The sequence below is a fragment of the Cydia pomonella genome, chromosome 16 (genome assembly GCF_033807575.1).
Source record: "Cydia pomonella isolate Wapato2018A chromosome 16, ilCydPomo1, whole genome shotgun sequence".
Classification (NCBI taxonomy): Eukaryota; Metazoa; Arthropoda; class Insecta; order Lepidoptera; family Tortricidae; genus Cydia; species Cydia pomonella.
The window spans coordinates 14,445,519-14,461,393 of NC_084718.1; the positions used below are offsets into that span (position 1 = coordinate 14,445,519).

Consider the following 15,875-nt stretch of genomic DNA (forward strand, 5'->3'; position numbering starts at 1 on the left):
TTCCAAAAAACATTTTTGGCAAAACAACTTATGCCAAATTTGCAGTTAGCAAATCTCTTTTGTTGGCAAGTTATTGTTTAGCAAATAATTACTTGGTCAAGTTTAATTTTACCAAGTAGGTATTTAGTCAAATGTATCGTTAGGAATTATTTACATTTCCCAAATATTGCATGGCATACGATTTACATCTCAATAGAGAGCTATAGTATTTATATTATTTTTTCTTTCATTGCGAGTATTTTTATTTTTGCTTTCAATTTAAATATGTAATACCAACCTTGGTTATTTTCATTAATGTGTCCCCATTTTCCTCTCTGGATATTGACATAATGAAAAATATTACATAATTTGATGTATGTAGCTATGCCCCAACGTTTGATTTTTTTCGATTTATTGATTATTGTAAAAATTTGGAGCGAATAACAGATAGATTTCATACAAATTTTGAAATGCTAACCTAACCTCTTATAATAATTAAAAATTGGAAAAAAAAAATCAAACGTAGGAACATAGCTGTGATTGATACTTGATATACAACAAAAAGTGTCAAAATATTTTCATTAATGTTAATATCCAGAGAGGAAAATGAGGACTACGTTTGTATGAAAAGGCGATTTCGCGCGGGTCCTCCACTTTCGTCTTAACCGTGCTTAATATGTCTGTCTGCACCAACTAGAAAAATTTTTTAGGGTCCTACTTAGGGCCAATATACAGGCGGAATTCAACCCGACTGCAATTTATATGGGAACCGCACGCTGAAGTCTACTTCGAAGCCTAAGCATAAGGAACATAACGATTATATTCAACATGTACTATCGGCCAAAGCCAGAGTCGACCACCTTAAAGGCGCATTTTGTATGAAGCGAGAACATCTGCCCGAGGCTCGTTAGCTTTCGGCCACCAATGAAATTTTGGGGGCGGACCACTAGGATTTCTTTTTAAGTTTTTTGTAATGGGGAAACAAGCTCAATAATTGCTTCATGAAATCAACTAACAACTCTAACAAATAATGCTTACATATTTGGTGAAAACGAAGAGACAAAAATTTACAATCTCGACGGCCTTACACATCTGGCATTCGATCCTTTGAGCGGCGATGGGTTTTATTTTTCTTTATATCCTGATATTTTACGGTGGCCCTTGAAACGATTGTTACATCATTTTAATACCTCAACCTATATTTAAAAAAAATGAATTTTGTCACGGATAGTATCATTGTTGGAATATTCAATTTTGACGTTTCGAGTCCTCTATAACACTCATGATCATGATAGTTAGTAAACTTCTATGAAACATGAAATAAACATTTAAGTAAATTTTTTTGTTTAGTTTAATTTATTACTTAACGAGCTGATAAAAATCTGTATGGGTATATCGGTCAACTGTTTGAAATGCAACGTCTGGTCATGTCTTTTACTTTAGGACCCCAGCAGGTAAATGCAGTTATATTCGATGCTTGACAGGTCAACGCAAAACCCCCACGGTTATGAACGCATAAGGGCCCGTGTAAGAGCCATGGTTGTGTGATTTTATATGAGACAGTACAAAATATTAGATTCGTTCAAGGAACAACCAGCCCTTTGTTATAAGTTATAATAGTCGAATGAGTCCTAATATTTTGGAGCCCTGGACTAATATAAACTGTTGAAACAGGAAGCTCAAAATATTGTTATGTTTGACTACGAAATAAGTTATACCGCCACTCCAAAGGTGCGCAAGACACTTGTAAACTACTTTTTATATTACCGACCATATTCCAATACAATCGAGCTTCAGTTCAGTCGACAATACTTGAACGCTCTTACTGCCTTAACTATAAAGTCGAGTTCATTTATATTTGACCACTTTGTCCGTGTAGATATTTTTAATTCAACCGCATTCAATACTATTCGAACGTAACTTTTTAACTGATATTGTTTTACATTCTCAAAGCTAGCCGACAAGTCAAGAAATCATTTGTTGTGCACGTTGTGCACATTCCATAGAAAACACGTGCCCTTGTTTTTAATTAGTAGGTAGGTCTGTAGAGAAAAGAGAACAATTTAAGACCTCGCATCTAAGCAACAATATTGTTTTGCTTAGGTTGGATAATAGCAAACCTGTTTCAAAAAAAATGTTAGGGAAAAGGGCGCATCTGGATAGCTTTCTTGCAGGTGTATGTTATTTCTCTCGCCATTAGCAAGACAAGTTATGGTGCTGACATGCGTTCACAGAAAAATATGCACCACAAAGGGTAATAAAAAGCCGCTCGTCTGAATAGACAGAACTTCTTGACAAAACACGTGCAAGCTGCGTAAAGATTGTGAACAATGACAGTTACTTAACAAAAAAAAAGATCTTTGTTTCTCATTGGTCAACAAATTAGGGGCGGGTCAAATCCAAAGTCAACGTTTGCAAGCGATACTGTTTTGAAACTGGTCGACTCTGGCTTTGGCCGATAGTACTATGTTCCCAAAAATGCAATTGAATATTATTATCAAGGGATGGAAAGCAAGGCATTATCTGAGTCTATCTGCTAAAGGTCCGAGTCAGAAAATGCCGGTTTCCACCGAGGTATTACATAGTGCTTGTCGCAAACATGCTCGGAAATACAATAAACATATAATATATCAATACCCTAGTTCACACTCTCACTAATTACGCGGAAAATATTGTTGTAATAAAGACCTCATGTTTGTGCCCTATAGTACTAATTGCTTACAACAAATTTTTCGCTGTAATTAATACAAGTGTGAGACGACTAGAAAATTGTCAACACTGTGGGCATTATACTTCATGCTTATCTCCATGTTATTTATATTTTATTGTCTAGATAATTTTTAATTTTTCTAGAATTCTTGTAGTTTTTTTTGTTATTTATTGAATTGCATGTTTGGGAAAAGCACTTTACGTACATAATGAGGGTTGCTGAGGGCCTACTGCGGAAACCGAAATTCGCAAATTGTGGGGATCTTTCTCTTTTACTCCAATGAAGGCATAATTAGAATGACAGAGAAAAATGTCCGCAATTTGCGAAAATTGATTTTCGCGGTTATATCTCATAACCATTTGGCCTCGTTACGCTCGGCCGGCAACCGGTAATGGGTTGTCGGCCTCTGTTGTAATATATACTATTTACGGTCACAATGCGTTGGTGCGCGAGGCCCCCAAATGCCCGGTGGCATTTGCCACGTGGTCAATCCGCCACTGAATACGAGTCAGGGCACGCGTCGTCGTGAATGACAATCTATACTATAGGTATAGATTGTCATTCACGACGACGAAAACGACGAAATAGGTATTTAAATTGGTATTAACATTAACGCCTATTTGATATTTTATAGCAATACACACATCCGTAACGCAGGGTTTGGTACAACTAAACGCACGAAAGTGGAAATAGGTGCTGGGCTATAACCGCGAAAATCGAAGTTAGTCAATAACGGGCATTTTGCTCTGTCACTCTAATTACGTCTTAGTGAGAGTAAAAGAGAAAGATCCCCACAATTTGCGAATTTCGGTTTTCGCGGTAGGCCCCCTGGTTCTCGCTTTGCTTCGAAATTATCGAAATATTGTAAAAAATTATAAATAAGCTGCTTACGAAGTAGTTGTTACAATGCGGTTCAAGTTGTTGAGAATTTTTATATAGTCAGTGGCAGAAGAAAGTAGTTACTTATTTAAGAAAAATAAAGCTCTAAGCCTATTAACTATTAACCAATATATGCATGTACAGCAAGCTGTAAAATTGTATGGTCACATTATGAATGAATTCATAGATAAATTTATCATCAAATTTTGGGGTTTGGGTGTACCTAAATTTTGGGAGGTCTTGAATTGAACCATACTGTGAATTTATTGACATTTAAAACAACGCGCCAAGTCTTGAAGCTCCGAGCTCCCACCAGCGGCCGACCGAGCGCGCCCGAAGTAGAATCGATGTCAACGCGACCAGTCCCCGCCGTCCCATTTCGTTATCTCGCTTTCGTAGCCGCGGCCTCGCCACATCGCTGTACAGTGCGAGACGAATCCGCGCCGGACGCATCGCGTAAACAATAACACGTTGACAAAAATACTCCATATCTAACCACATCGTAGTATCCTAGTAATTACAATGCGTAAAATACGCTCCGGTGTCAAGTAAGAACAGTATAAATCAGTGAATTGACGGTGATCTCGCAATCTGCTGCGTATAGAACCACAAAACTGTATAACTTTTGTGTTATATCCCCTGTGAGATGTTGGGGGAGAATTTTGGTTAAGAAGTTGACTTTGGACGTTAATTGGGACTTGTCTCGAATGTGTATTGAAACGTTTATTGCCATACACGGGCGCACTGCTATGCGCCACGATTTGGTGCATTTCATACGGCATACATCTTCCGACCACTACTGCGAAGGAAGGATTTAGTTTTTGAGGCCAGGTAAGAATACAATACTGTGAGTTTATTGCTCAACTTGGCTTGCGACTGCATGTGCCTTTATTATATTGCTTCTTTTTGCGAACAAAAATATGTATATTATATCCTTTCTGTTTCCAAATGATAAGGGCTTTATATTGCGTTTTTATTGTAAGTTTGGCTTGTAAACAATGAGATTACAAGTAATTAGTGTTACCATAATTATCCTTCATCTAACCATCAGGAACAGTAAAAAAAAGTAGAAGTCCTATGTCTGTTTATACACGGGCCTTATTCATAATATTTTGCTTGTAGACGTAGTATATCTTTGCTATGCAAAAGTAAAGATCTTTTGATAATTTTTGCAAGTGATTTATTTATGAAATGATTAGAACAGTTCTTAATTTTAGCACAGTGATGGGCAAACTTTCTACATGGGGGGCCAGAAAGTTTAGGAAAATTAAGAGGAGGGCCAGAATTGCAGCAATAATGTATTTTGATGTGTGGTTATCGTGGACCAACACCATATACTAATTATTTCATAGGAGCGGCGGCGGGCCGAATAAAATCCTTTCGCGGGCTGTGTTGGCCCGCGGGCCGTACTTTGCCCACCACTGTTTTAGCATATCTAGTTATACTATTTCGAATAAAAACACTCCGCGCCACAGTAACGCCTTCCAGCCCTTCCATATTTAAGTTTCTTTCCTCGATGCGGGCTCAATTAAATAATGAGTAAACTAGAATTAATCAGCAAACATACCTACGTCAGTTCAGTACGGCTTATTAATACAGTCCCCATATAACGCAACTCGGTATAACGACTCACTCCCTATAACGTCGTAATTTGTTCGCTATATTTTATTTACTTCATAGGTTTTTTTTTATCTCTATATAACGAAAACTCTCTATAACGTCAAATAACGTTCGGTCCCTAGAGTGCCGCTTTAGAGTTTACACTGTAACTCAATGCCACGCGTGGCAGCGATAATATCAAACGACTTTTTCTACCTGGACACCCATCCTTACACTAATTCACATCCTACACACACTTCAAATTAAAATTAAAACAACGATGTAGCTTATCCAGAATTGCGCTGAAGAGACTTTGAATTATTGAGCTGAAGAGACGTTAATTCTGGAAAAGTCGGACATTTTTAGTCTACATTAGTGTCCCATTGCTGAACAAATTAAGAATAATGAATATAATGATACCTGCAGCATTCCACTGTTCCCTACAAAACATTCTCAGATGATTAAGCACAGATTTAACATTGTCTTGAATGTAAAAGTAGGTACATCAGCTCAGCAGCATGTTAAATAAAGCAACGGGTCATCATGCATAATATTCTCTCTTATACAAAGGGACTGATTAAATGACTGCAGTCTTGGCATTCATTTATTACTTGTAACAAGTATGAACAAAGAAAATTTTCATATTCTGAACTCGTCGTCCTTGCTACTTTATGCTCTGCTTCACTCGGTGCTTGGGTGCCTTCACACATTACAATGTACGGGTACGTAATGCTTTATAAATGCCTTTAACAATTGATATAATAGAATACCTAGGTACCTAGCTGTTGATTGGATACCATCTTCGTATTTTCAGCAGCAACAGGTAGTAAAGTAATTAATTATGTACTTATCTTTCTCTATTATATTTAGTAGTTAGGTATAGGTATCTTTATGATTCTGATACCTTGCATTGGCCTTGAAATACCTATCTGTGCCACTGCTTTGACAACACTAAGGTATCAGAGGGCCTCGAACACCGACGTTCGCAAATTTTGGACATCTTTCTCTTTTACTCAAATCAAGGCGTAATTATAGTGACAGAGACAGTTTTTCGATACGTGGCTTATTATCTTTACTATTCCTGAATTTCTGTCGTTACTTGAGAGGGCTTAAAAGTTTTAATTAAGCCCTATCTCTCCATAGTCCAAAACTACGCCATGAGCTCATAGCACTCTAATATGCTTAGATTTGGGAAATAATAGTATCTTTTCCTTTTCAATTAGTGTATCTATTAATATAACACGAGTACCACAATTTAAACAATAATTAAGTTTTCATATGCCTTAGTATATGTAGCATACGCATACCTATCTCAATTAATTAGTGACCGATTTCACGCTTATCTAATTCCTCAAGTTTCACAGTTGCAAAACTTTGCGAAGCTAATGTTTAAAGTTGTCTTCAAACTGGTTTTAACTGGCTGTGAGCAGATCGTTACATGGCCACCTTAAGTTTATACAGAATTACAGAGTTTGTAGAAAGCTCTGGAAGAGTGGAAATATTACGGGTAAAGGCCGGGTTATCTGAGTATCGAGAATAACTTTACATTGGCATCAGGCCGATAAATTAAAAGTGTCTAGAACATTCAGATAAGAAGTGAGCCAGGATAAGACTCGTAAAAAGAAACATACTAAGGGCCCGTTGCAAACTGTCTGTGTAATTGTATTCATCGGACCTAATTGATATCCAATTTAAAGGACAACTTGATCGTTACACTTAAAAGTCCGTCAATTACAGTGCAACTATATAGTCTCCGTTAATTTACTTGAATAACCTGATGTCATTGGATTGCTTGTTGTTTAAATTAATAAATATTGTATACATTTATAAAAGTCTAATGACATACCTGTAACTATATGTATACACCTAATTGACCTAATGTATCTAAAATTCGTTCTCCCTGCCTGCCTGGAGTATGTACCTGGATCGATACCAACATTACCAAAATTATTATGTTCAAAGACTGACAGTGACACTATCTGTGCTAAGTGTAATATTTTAAGTTTTCTAAATACAAAACACAACGATAAACCACCTACATCAACATTAACGCTTGATTATAATATATATTCAAAATAAAACATTTGCTATGCTATGAATAGGCACCTTACAGTCGGATTTCCTCCATGACGCCAAAACTACGATTGACGTCGTGAATCCATTATAAAGTTGCTCAGGCGATTACTACTACTATCAATATAATTTAATTATTATTTTTACACATACAAATAAGAATTTGGCAATTTTGGTCGTTAGATAATTTTTTTACTGATATATTAATTAACTAATGAATTCACTTATCTCAACTTTTATCAACAAGATTTATGATATACAATGTTTTACATTTTGTTGCTGTTACTGCTACCATAATTAGATACAAACCGGTTTCAGTCTGTTCAGTTCAGACTTAAATTTCTATATTTTTCAAACGTTCATTTGGCCTCCAGTCTGACCTAGTGATAAATATAAATCGTCGCGCACTAACACTAACAATAGATCCACGGTGATCCGCCACACACATCGAATCTAGATTTCCATTCCCGGAATCGTCGCGGAAAATGTTTCTTGGAAAACTTCTTACGCTGATGCATGTGGGATAAACGTATGACCTCAATAGAAACATGCAATGCGATATAGGTTGATTGAAACCGGGTAAAACACACAGACACAAGATTTTTTTTTTCTGAAATAACTGAACATGGTTATTTCTGTTATAATTTCTTAGGTACTAATTAAATTATTGCATGATGATAGTAGCTTGTTCTCAGGATCTGAATATTTTCATCTAGGTGCTGAATTTGTAAATTATAAAAACAAAAGTAAAAATAAGACATATTATGGAAGAACACAATCTTCACTGGAATTACTAAGATAGAGCAGAATGACAAAAGTTTGCAAACATATTATTTCAGTTTCAAAATTTATAATGGGAAAGCGTGGAACCACTGAATAAGATAGATTTCATTCAACATAAACATAAGATACCACTTTAGTTAGGAGTGAAACTGTATATTTTTCTTAATTATAATGTATTTCCTTATTCTTTATTAGTTGTAAATGATGAGGTGCTGACTACTACGTAATTTTCTGGTGATGCAGACAGTGCCGTCAGTGCCTTGGTATGCTGCCAACTACCAGGTCGAAGAATCTACAGTTCAGCGTTTTCTTTAGCATACCTATTACAAGAGAACGCGTCACTAAGTTACATAAACCAATTTGTAGCCGTCTTATTTAACGACGATAGTCTTCGAGAAAAAGTACAAAGGTAGGCTAGGCAGTGCCCTTCGTTTTGTCTTGGCGATGGCACTACCGTGCTCCTAGAAATGCGCAATGTTAAAGTTAAAAACATTACAAAGCAAAGTTTAACATTGCGATTTTGTGATGACGAGTAGTAAATTTGTAACTAAAATGTAAATGCTGACCTACATTCAGTATAAAATAACAATGAATACTAATATTTATATCTAGGTTATCTAAGTCATAATGTATTGTTTGTCCGCATTTTCGTTAGCCATAATTTGGTTTTTCTCAGAAAACAAACATAACCTAACCTATCTATAGGATAACCTAAGAAAATTCCTGAAAAGTTAACGGTTTCAGAGTTATGACTAATGATAACATGACTATCATTACATTATGACTTTCAATAACTATGACAAACAAAGGGATCCGAATCTAGGTATAACCTAACTCCACGGATATTGCGTAAGAAGTACGCCAAGCAGCAGTAGGTAGGGCTAGGCTTAAGAAATCGAACAATGCTTAGACTTGAGAAAACCCATGCTGAGTCGGGACCATTTCGTGGCTAATATGTGTCATGTAATGTAATGTTATTTGTAAGTTTGTTCCTCTCTTTATCTGCAATTTTTTTTGCCACTATTAAACTATTTCTATTTCTAAAATTTAATACTAACTGAAAACTTCGTTTCGCTTTCAACTCGCGATTACCAGTAAATTACACTTATGATATATTATGTCGCGTTGTTTTACCCGCTGCTGACTGTACCTACACCCGTTTATTTATCTAATATAGATTGTGTCATTCACGAAGACGCGTGCCCTGACTCGTAATGTCATGTTAATAAAGGTCAGATTTGACAAATCTACTAGTCATCGTGGATGACACGAACTATATAGGTATACCTACATTATCACTATCTTAGAAACTTATTCTCTACATTGCCTAATACTATACAGTATACAGAGTATACATACACTAGGAACAGGAATATAGAGCTCAGTTTCGTTTCATGTTATAATGAAGTACTTCTTTTGTATGTTCTAGATGTTCATTTCTTTTGTCATTTAGCCAGCACCTTATACTTAGACATCGTAAATATAAATAAAAGTGTGCCAACAATTCTTAAAGTTTCGTGAAGTATATACCTACCTAAAGTTTCGGGAATTACGTTTCCTTGAATCTATCACGCGATTTTCCTTTCCTGTTTCAGATTCAGTAAACTAAAAAATCCCTTACATGGCGGCTATTGATTCATCGAACCGCACGCTTATTAATTATTTTTAAGAGACGTAATGTGAACACTATACATATACTCTAATTTAAACAAGCCAATGAAGCATAGATGCAACAATAGCTACTTAGGTACAGTCAGCATCAATAGTAGCGGATGAAACAACGCGCCAAAAGTATCTGATATTGCAGATAACTTTCCAATTATGGATAAATCTCTAAAACCCACATTCAGAAGTATACTTATCTTATCTTTTAGGGTTCCGTACCCAAGGGGTCAAACGGGACCCTATTACTGAGACTTCGCTGTCCGTCCGTCCGTCCGTTCGTCTGTCACCAGGCTGTATCTCATGAACCGTGATAGTGAGCCAGTTGAAATTTCTACAGATTATGTATTTCTGTTCACGCTATAACAACAAATATGTATTAAAAACAGAATATAAATAAATATTTCTTTTCAATCTCGAGATTTTTATCCAATCATCGAAGTTAAGCAACGTCGGGCGGGGTCAGTACTTGGATGAATGACCGTTTTTATAGATAATGGTACGGAACCCTTCCTGTGCGAGTCCGACTCGCATTTGGCCGGTTTTTTATTACAGTTTTAATTGTTCTACATATAGAACCATCACTTTTTGTCAAGCTGTTTCAGAATGACAAGAAGGACTTTTGAAGCGTTGTTTGATCCGCTACTTTTGATGTTGACTGTACCCATGTTGTATCTACTTAAAAAATAATTAAAAACTGCAACCTCGCAAGTTCATAATATATTGCAATGTAGTGTAGGTGTAGGAAAACTACCTACACAATTCATAAAATTAACTTGAATTTTAAGTTCAAAGAAATCTTACATTCACAATGACAACACTCATTTAGTAGTAGGTGATGCATGCTCATGCTTGTACAACTGCATTTGTTTATTTAAGTTGAATGCAATGCGACACAACTAATTACAAATAGCTAACGCATTCATTGTTTACAAAACAAAGCGCACCCGCTACTGACGTCACTAATGCCTGTCAAAATATTGTTCCAGATCGCAATCGATGGCGCTACTGAGCATCCGAGGCGATTGGTCTACATTTCTGTTCCTTATATACTACAAAATCTATTCAGCGATCGTTTGGTTGGCCGGCAATCACTGCCGTGGAACTGATAAGGGTCGCTCAGTGATAAGCGGCGTAGTCGGCGGACAGTCGCCAGGAGGCCTTCACAGAGTACGCACGCGTCGACGTAGACCGCAGCAGCAGCACCGCGCTAAGCACATCGTCGCATTGACTAGGAGACCCTCATTGAGAAGAATAGTTATGGCACCCGGAGCGAGCACCGCCCACACCATGCTTGAAGACAAGGAGAAAGCTCTCGGAGCCTTGGCCACTGCCACAGGTCAGTCCACTTTAACAATTGTTTTGTTTCATCAAAAGTGAACGCGGTTTCAACAATGACCTTAACTTGGAACATATCAATAAAAGGCAGGCTTAAAGCAGCTTGATTTCAGTTCTAGCAGCTTCGACTTGTAATTTGACGATCACGAAATGGTGTACATAAAATGTAGGTGAAGGGAAAAGGTGTTATTTACAATGCTTGTGTCGATACACAAACAGAGGAAGAGTGTTTGGTTATGGTATAATAGGTATTTGGAAATAAGAATCACTTGTTGATTGTATGGTTTATCAATCAACTTACTTAGGATTACACTTTTTCATATCATACCCACTTAATTTTTGGAAAAAAAACATTGAAAAGTTTTCCCTGGCAAGCCAATCTGGCCAATTGTGGACTTTTGTTGGATACGGCAAAATATTGCGGTAACAATTTCATTGGGTTCTGATGAAGAAAAAAACGATTGGTAGATCTTTAACGATTTTTTTTTAATATAAAAATTTCTTATATATATTTTAAAAACACTGCTCTCTTCCGGACAGCTACTACTTCCTTGATATCTGTCCTCGACGACTAAATAGCTTACTTCATATGCATCATATTTGAAAACTAGATATTTACTACGATTTTTAAAGAGAGATATGAGTTCAAAATTATATTACAACGTCCTTTAATTTTCTCATCTATCCGACTTGAACGATGGACTCTCCATTTCTATGGCACCGTCAATTAGGGACAAGCGATTTCCGCAGCTGGCCGCGACCAAAGTCCAATTGCAAATAGATTCCACGTTATTGCAACGTTCCCTTGGCATCTAACCAATACAACGTTTCCCATGTTCGGATATGGTAATTTAGTTTCATAATACTCGCACCTCCTAAAATAACCCACAAAGAACCATATCTGTCAAGAAATAAATATCCGTACCGGAATTGCTTTTTGCTTCTGATATTTTGCCTTGATACAATTGGCGCGTTTACTTTGGCAGCGTCGTTAAGGCTAACTTACTCAGTCTGATCAAGCGATCCAAAAGTGCCCTGGTGTCGCATCGATAGTATTGCCAGTTACCCAGATTCTGCATCGCGATGGCAGTAAGCCAACTGAAGCTACTGTCTCATCGTGCTGTGGGAAAATTTGCAAGTCCTATATTTCAGCCAGGTACTTTCAGCTACGCACGAGGCGGAAACGTGATAACGGATTAGGGTAATGGTATTTAGTGTTTGTACATTTTAATGCACAAGCATTAGTGGACATTCTGATAACGTTAGTTAGCACAAACCCGGTAGATTATTGTGCAATCCGATGTTTACCAACGTTCTATTTCTGCACTCATGGAACACTAATGTTCCATCAAATGTTAATTAACAATAATAACTTTAAGATAAATCCAACGATATACATTAGCGTTTGACGTCATAACCCTCAATGGTGACATCAATGATCTGCTCTGGTCAATTGCCTTGTCTTCTTGGCCACTAATTGATCAGCGAGTACCAAAATAATCTAATGGTATTGTTGGCTTTGTTTTAATAACCGCTCATGATTACAATTGGACACAATGCCGTTACATCGACACTGTAATGTACCAATATAATTGTAGGTCTTCCGCGGCCTTGAATATCAGCCAAAAGTAAACTATTTAATACATAGTCAAAAACCATAATGTTGAAGACGATGTTAGAAACCAGTACCAATATACAATAAACATATTGTAGTAATGGCACTTTCCGACATGTATAGGTAAACTGACTGTCCATTGGCCCGGGCGTGACGAAATGTAAAAACATCGTTACATCAATCTTGACCTCACACTTATCTCGAATGATCATACATATTCAATCTATTCCCGATTGCCTCTCTTACACTGACGTCTTTAATAAGTATTCTAAGTTTAAATTTGTTTATAGGTAGCATTCCTTTATTAAGAGTCTATTATGAAATTAGAAGACTAACGTTAATAACCAACTTCATTTGTTTTATCAGTGGAAACTTACAATAAGCAGTTAACAATACCGTAAGTGACGTAACTGATTATTTAATGCGTTTAACCGGTGGGTGTGTCACATACCGAACTATTTTCCTGCTTCTCTTGATTACAGTTGCTCAAGTAAGTACATATATTATATACTTCCCTATTTGTCTTGCTGTACTAAATGGGAACATAATAAATCTTTTATATTTATTAATAATGAATCATTATAACGTCGATAATGTTGAGATTGTTGAGCACTCTTCTTACTTGGGTACAGTCGCCATCAGATATATCTGAGCGGCCGGTGTCCTCAAAAATATCTCAACGCGCACTCTAGCGCCTCTAACAATAGAGGCGTGTTCTGATATTTCTGAGCACCATGGCCGCTCCGATATATCTGATAGCGAATGTTCAACACAACGTCGAAGACGACCAAATTTAAAATTACTGGAAACTTCTGTTACTTCCAAAAGTGGAGACTTAGTTTACTCAACCTGCAGTTTCTTATAAAAAGTAGAAAGTCAAGTTACGTACGTTGAAAGCTTCGAGACTCCATCATAATTGGTATTCGGAATACAAATTAACGAAAAACAAGCCTGCGCGGGGGCATCGTGCCATTGTGACGTAGAGCCACACCCCCAGCAAACAAACCAAACTTGTTATTCTACATTGCCTAATTAAAAATAAGTTTATCGTAAATCTTGACAAGCCGACAAGGGAAGAATGATGATGATGATTAGAAATTCAAAATTCAAAATCTTTATTATGTTTACCCATCAACATGGAGAGAATAGCTACATATTAAATTTAATATTAGATAGACACGCTAACTGTAATATTAACGCGTTGCGCAGGCAATATTCGGATTATACCTAACCCGATTTTGCTAGGAGTTGGATCTTTGGAACTTGGTTGGTACATATATGTATTATGTATATAATTACATAATTATGTTATATACCTAAAAAATAATCACGAGTATACTCATACAATACAATTACTCTTTATTGCATATATCAATAGAAGAAAACAATACACAAGAGCACAATCAGAGGTAAACAACAGGAGATCTTATCGCTAAAACGCGATCTCTTCCAGACAACCTTTAGGTAGCGGAAATTAATAAATCTATAGCGGGTATCTAGGTTAAGAATAGATAATTCTGTGATATGGTGGTCTATTCTGGGGTACGCGTACTTTATGGTTAAGACAAATTATCTATTTTGTCATTTTATAGGTACTCGTAGTATATGTAGTTGCATAGAAGGATAGGACAAAGCAACTTCGGGGTGGCCTGTTTGACAATTGTCATTGTTATATAAATAATTATGATAAAAAATCGATTACCTATAACTTGTTTTCGGCATGTGTTTTTCATTCTTATCGTATTTCCCCCTGTAAATTTATCTGCGGTTGTTGGCACGTTGACTATCGAATGTTCAACAAAAGCAAAGCTGTGATTACATCACGTATATAAGATGTAGACAGATGTTGAATTTCTATTTAGGTATCACATGTCACGATAAAATGCAGGTTTATACCTAAGCAATATGTTGCTGACTTAACAAACATATAACAAATATATATAATTTATTTTCATGTAAATTCAACTTAATTCGGAAAATATTAAGTAAGTATAAAGATTATAAAATTTACATGAAACTTAGGAGCGAATTTTAATTCACCAGGAAATTATACTATATGTTTATTAGAGAGATAAAAAGATTGTCTTTTAAATTTGACTTTATTACTGATTACTAAATAGGTATTATTTATTTAATTTAAGATTATTGTGTCTTAAAAGAGTAGAGTCCTCTACTATAAATTCGAGATAATTATAGTTTACATAAAGACAATGAATGGATAAGTAGTGGGCGTTGGCCGGCGGTTACCTACTAACGCTGACAATTCTATTACTTTTATCATATATTCAATTATAACGCTACTCATTTGCTACAGTAATAACCATATTACGTATCATTTAAATATATAGGTATATATTTAATTAATACGTTACCGAGAGATACATTTCTTCTAATAAAGCTCTTAAACAATCTATATTGACTAACTAAACTAAAATATAATATTACAAAATGAAAACTAAAATTAAACCTAGAAATAAAATAAAATCATCTACTATAAAATATACTTACCTACAAATATATATATATATATATATATATATTTAATTAACTTTATGATTGTACCTATTTACTTTAATACTTAGATATTACAGAAAATTTAATAACTAAGGTAGACTTACCTATTCTAGTAATTATTTCAGTGGAAACCTTTATTATTACTAAGTTGCTAAAAGCTTTTTGGGTGAATTGAGTTTTTTTAGTATTTGCTAATCACTTTTATGTAGAAAAGTGTGTAGACGTAGTTTTCTGTCTTCTGCTGTCTTTATTAATAACTTAGATCATTTGGAACTTACTTAAAAAATATTGTTTTAAACTTGACGTTCTCATTACAATAACAATATTTCTAATATAATAGATAAGTGACGTTAATCTTAGTTATCATAGCGGATACAGCGGCGGGTGTATTATCTGTATAAAGGGTCACTTCTAAGGAAATGTTTTGACCCTGTATCGATTTCGTGTCAATACATTGCTTCCAGATCACGATTTCTGAGCGTGCGTCAGACGTCAGTGGCTTATATACGTCTTGTCTTTCCCTTGATGTTTTGTTTGCTAGCAAAAGCTACAAACGTTAATCCTCTACTTACATTATGTTTATTTGAATGAATGAATGAATGAATAGAGCTTTATTAATTCCATACAGATTGACTTAAATTAAATTACACATAAATATTACCATTGATAAATTGATTCTTGCATGCTAAGTACAATAATTAATAATACGTTTAAACAAAATTT

At 35.6% G+C, this 15,875-nt stretch overlaps 1 protein-coding gene across 2 annotated transcripts in view; it reads left to right on the plus strand.

Annotated features, from left to right (window-relative positions):
- Positions 1-3,938: 3,938 nt before the first annotated feature.
- The window catches only part of LOC133526564 (6-phosphofructo-2-kinase/fructose-2,6-bisphosphatase-like), a 30,889-nt gene continuing 18,952 nt past the window's right edge, over positions 3,939-15,875 (plus strand). The window contains exons 1-2 of one of the 2 annotated variants that reach the window (XM_061863244.1): positions 3,939-4,399; positions 10,675-11,024. In XM_061863244.1, coding sequence (XP_061719228.1) covers positions 10,685-11,024 — 340 coding nt within the window. In that variant the 5' untranslated portion in view covers positions 3,939-4,399; positions 10,675-10,684. The remainder of the gene's footprint in view (positions 4,400-10,674; positions 11,025-15,875) is intronic. The other variant, XM_061863243.1, reaches the window with a different exon arrangement.